The sequence below is a fragment of the Ovis aries genome, chromosome 9 (assembly GCF_016772045.2).
Source record: "Ovis aries strain OAR_USU_Benz2616 breed Rambouillet chromosome 9, ARS-UI_Ramb_v3.0, whole genome shotgun sequence".
Lineage (NCBI taxonomy): Eukaryota > Metazoa > Chordata > Mammalia > Artiodactyla > Bovidae > Ovis > Ovis aries.
In genome coordinates, this window is record NC_056062.1 from 395,132 (window position 1) to 398,976 (window position 3,845).

Consider the following 3,845-nt stretch of genomic DNA (forward strand, 5'->3'; position numbering starts at 1 on the left):
AGGATAGTAAAGAGTCAGACAAGACTGAAGAGACTTAGCACGCATGCATCTAGATCGAAAGCAGTCCAGAGTGATAGCTGCTGCTGGAGAAAGGTGCTTCTCCCTCCACATCTCTCTGCCAGTTATTAATAACAGACGTTAGGGAAATTTGATTCTTTATTAGAACTCTTCAGATTCGTGTTTGCAAACCTTTAACAGGGAGTGGCGGGGACCAGGGAAACCAAAAATCAAAAACGCACACCATTCTTTTCTCAGCTTCTGCAGCAGAACGGGACTTAGGAGAACAGGGTTCCAGGAGGGGCTTTCACTTGGACCTTGACTGGCTCTCTTGCTTCTGAGCGCGGAACGCCTTCAGAAACTCGTATCTGGATCCTGCGTAACTTCGAGGAAGCTCTGGGTTCCGGCTTCCCGGGCTGCGCCGGGGGACCGCTGGGTGGCCGCCTCGCGGGCTGCGCCGGGGGACCGCTGGGTGGCCGCCTCGCGGGCTGCGCCGGGGGACCGCTGGGTGGCCGCCTCGCGGGCTGCGCCGGGGGACCGCTGGGTGGCCGCCTCGCGGGCTGCGCCCGGGGACCGCTGGGTGGCCGCCTCGCGGGCTGCGCCGGGGGACCGCTGGGTGGCCGCCTCGCGGGCTGCGCCCGGGGACCGCTGGGTGGCCGCCTCGCGGGCTGCGCCCGGGGACCGCTGGGTGGCCGCCTCGCGGGCTGCGCCCGGGGACCGCTGGGTCCCAGTCTCCTGGACTTTCTCGGGTGACAACTGGGTCGCCGCCTGCTGGATTGCGCTGGGGGATCGCTGGGTCCCAGCCTCTCGGGCAGCGCTGGGGGATCGCTGGGTCCCGGCCTCTTGGGCAGCTCTGGGGGATCGCTGGGTCCCGGTCTCCTGGACTTTCTCGGGTGACAACTGCGTCGCCGCCTGCTGGATTGCGCTGGGGGATCGCTGGGTCCCGGCCTCTCGGACAGCTCTGGGGGATCGCTGGGTCCCGGTCTCCTGCACTTTCTCGGGTGACAACTGCGTCGCCGCCTCCTGGATTGCGGTGGGGGATCGCTGAGTCCCAGCCTCTCGGGCAGCGCTGGGGGATCGCTGGGTCCCCGTCTCCCGGGCTTTCCCGGGTGACAGCTGTATCGCCGCCTGCTGGATTGCGCTAGGGGATCGCTGGGTCCCGGCCTCCTGGACTGCGTCTGGGGACTGCTGGGTGGCCGCCTCCCGAGCAGGAGCCTTCTCAGAGCCTGGAAGAAGAGCAAAGAGAGGAAGTCGCACCTGTGTCCCATGCGTCCCACAAAGGGGGTTATCCGTTCGGGCTGCAGGGCTAGGGATCCGAAATCTGAGAACAGGAGGTCAGTTCGCTCTTCTAGATCCCTTGCAAAGAGGAAACCCTCTCCCAGGAGAACTAAAAGGATGAGACCACTGCCCAGGCACAGCCGGGAAGCATCAAGACTTCTCCCAAGAACCCGGGGCCTGCCTAGGGTGCCTTTCATGGTTCCCATCCGCGTACTTCGCGCCCGGAGCTGACGGTGATAGTTAGCCAAGTTCATGATCATCTTGGATACATCCTGCTGGTAATAAGGCCGGCCAAATATCAAGATTTCAGCCTCGCCGTTCGGGTCCCACTGATGAACGTGAAGCAGGGTCTGTGACACACACTCGACGTGCGGGATGTGCTCTCCACCCCGGCCTGTGCGGGAAGCAAAGACGTCGTTAGCAGCGGGGGCGGGGGCGGGGGCAGCAGCAGGGGCGCTGGAAGGCAGCCCGGGCCGCAGGAGGGGCCTGCTGAGGACGCGGCCACCCCAGGGCCGAGAGGCGGCCTTGGCTTCCCTTCTCGCGCCCACTCACCGAAGATCGCTTCCACCAGCCAGGCCTCCAGGTGAACTGCCTTCGGGCTCTTCAGGTACTCGGAATGAAACCAGTAGGGCCGCTTGGTGAGGTTACCAAGCACCTCGAAGAGCGTCCCTTCTCGCTGCTCCAGCTGAACGAGCGTCGGAAACCGCCAAGGAGCAGCCATGCTGTGGTCGGCCCACCGCACAGCGCAAGAGCAGCCGGCGCTCCAGCATTTCTAGGGCCTTTGGCCGGTGACGCCCCACCCCGCGCCCTTCTCATTGGCTCGCAGGCCTCGCCTCGCAAACCCGCAGCTGCTGCTGCTTCCCGGCGGGCTTCCTAGGGCTCGCGCCCGGGCGGCGCTTAAGCCTCCCTCTTCCCTGCGCGCCGGGAGGGCGGCCACGTCCCGGAAGCTGCTGAAGCCGTAACGGTGGACTCAGGCTGGGACCGTCCCAGAGATGTTAGGGAAGAGCCCACATCGGGACGATCGCTTTCAGAGGCGCGAATCCGTATTTGCAGAGATCCAGGTGCATTTTGGGGGGCTTCCTTGGTGGCTCAGCTGGTAAATAATCCGTCTGCAATGCTGAGACTTGGGTTCGATACCTGGGTTGGGAAGATCCCCCGGAGAAGGGAAAGGCTACCCACTCCACTATCGTAGCCTGGAGAATTCCATGGAGTCGCAGAGTCGGACACTACTGAGCGACTTTCACTTTCAGGTGCATTTTTTCGTGGCCCAGACGGTAAAGAATGTGCCTGCAATGCGGGAGACTCGGGTTTGATCCCTGGGTTGGTAAGATCCTCTGGGGAAAGAAATGACAACCCACTCCGGTGTCTTTGCCTGGAGAATCCCATGGACAGAGGAGCCTGGTGGGCTACAGTCCATGGGGTCACAAAGCGTTAGATGGATCTTCGTGGCCTGGTAGGCACACGCAGGTGCGTTTCAGACAGTTCTAAGTGGACCAGTTTAGCATTCGTGAGGGGTTGGAATAACTTTTTAATGGAAAAATCTAATTAAAGACATCGGAGAAACAAAAATCTGAAGGAATGTAAAAGGTATTCAGAGGCCAAAGTAAGCCCCCCACTTCCTCCTGAACCCTGTCCCTCCCCAGATGCCACCGAATTTCCAGCTTCTGCCTTAACTTTTGAGAGATTGCTGAACACACCCAACAGTGCATGGTCCACGTGGTTTGGATCCCAGAGGAAAATCCCTTGAAACTAACACTATTATACCTCCATTTCTTGATTTTTTGGTCCAGCTTAAAGCATTACCTATTAACCACTACTTGGGAAGATGAAGCTACACAGCTTTCCCATCAGTCACACATTAGTCATTCAGTCGAGTCCAACTCTTTGTGACCCCATGGACTGTAGCCCACCAGGCTCCTCTGTCCATGGACTTCTCCAGGCAAGAATACTGGAGTGGGTTGCCATTTCCTTCTCTAGGGGATCTTCCTAAGCCAGGGATTGAACCCACTTCTCCCGCACTGTAGGCAGACTCTTTACCCACTGAGCCACCTGGGAAGCCCTTCCCATCAGTAGTTGGGTTATTGTGCTCAGATCCAGTGGTTGGAGGTCCTCAGGATTCAGGTAACCTCCTTCTTGTGTGCTCCATGGGAGTTCTGAGGCCAAAGAAGTCCATGAGAAATTCACAGGTGTCTGACAGGGTCTAAAGTCTTGAGACCTAAGCTGAATATGAACTCGGAGCTAAAGAAGGGCAAAATCCATTCCAAGGGGTCAAGGGATAGAGTTAGAAACTTCTGTGGGAAGGCAGAGCAGCTAAGTGAGCATATAACTGAAACCCAAGGATCTGGGCTCCATAGCCATCTTCTCTGGAGGTTATGAAGTCATTCACACAGCAACTAGGAACTGACATGTTAGGTCCTATCAATCTCACCTACAAGAATACAGTTCAGGAAGCATCCCCATGAAAATCTCTGGCGTGCATTCTCTTTCAGTATCAAAATGCTATAGGATGATATTTGTATTCCTTAGTTGGCTTACAAGGGTCCTGTCAGTTCTGTGTATGTTATTGTCAC

At 58.2% G+C, this 3,845-nt stretch overlaps 1 protein-coding gene across 1 annotated transcript; it reads right to left on the minus strand.

The window, feature by feature from the left end:
* Positions 1-351: 351 nt before the first annotated feature.
* On the minus strand, positions 352-2,017 carry KHDC3L (KH domain containing 3 like, subcortical maternal complex member). Its single transcript, XM_042254559.2, has 3 exons — positions 1,828-2,017; positions 1,490-1,669; positions 352-1,223 (listed from the first exon to the last, which is right to left on the minus strand). Exons 1-3 carry the CDS (start codon positions 1,994-1,996, stop codon positions 352-354), a joined length of 1,221 nt encoding a protein of 406 aa, XP_042110493.1. The 5' UTR covers positions 1,997-2,017.
* Between the last annotated feature and the right edge of the window lie 1,828 nt (positions 2,018-3,845).

Coding starts and splice junctions, on each gene's coding strand:
- KHDC3L (XM_042254559.2), bottom strand. CDS start 1,996: ATGGCTGCTCCTTGGCGGTTTCCGACGCTCGTTCAGCTGGAGCAGCGA. Junction 1,670..1,827: donor GCTGGTGGAAGCGATCTTCG/GTGAGTGGGCGC, acceptor CTTCCCGCACAG/GCCGGGGTGGAGAGCACATC. Junction 1,224..1,489: donor CCGTCAGCTCCGGGCGCGAA/GTACGCGGATGG, acceptor CTCTTCTTCCAG/GCTCTGAGAAGGCTCCTGCT.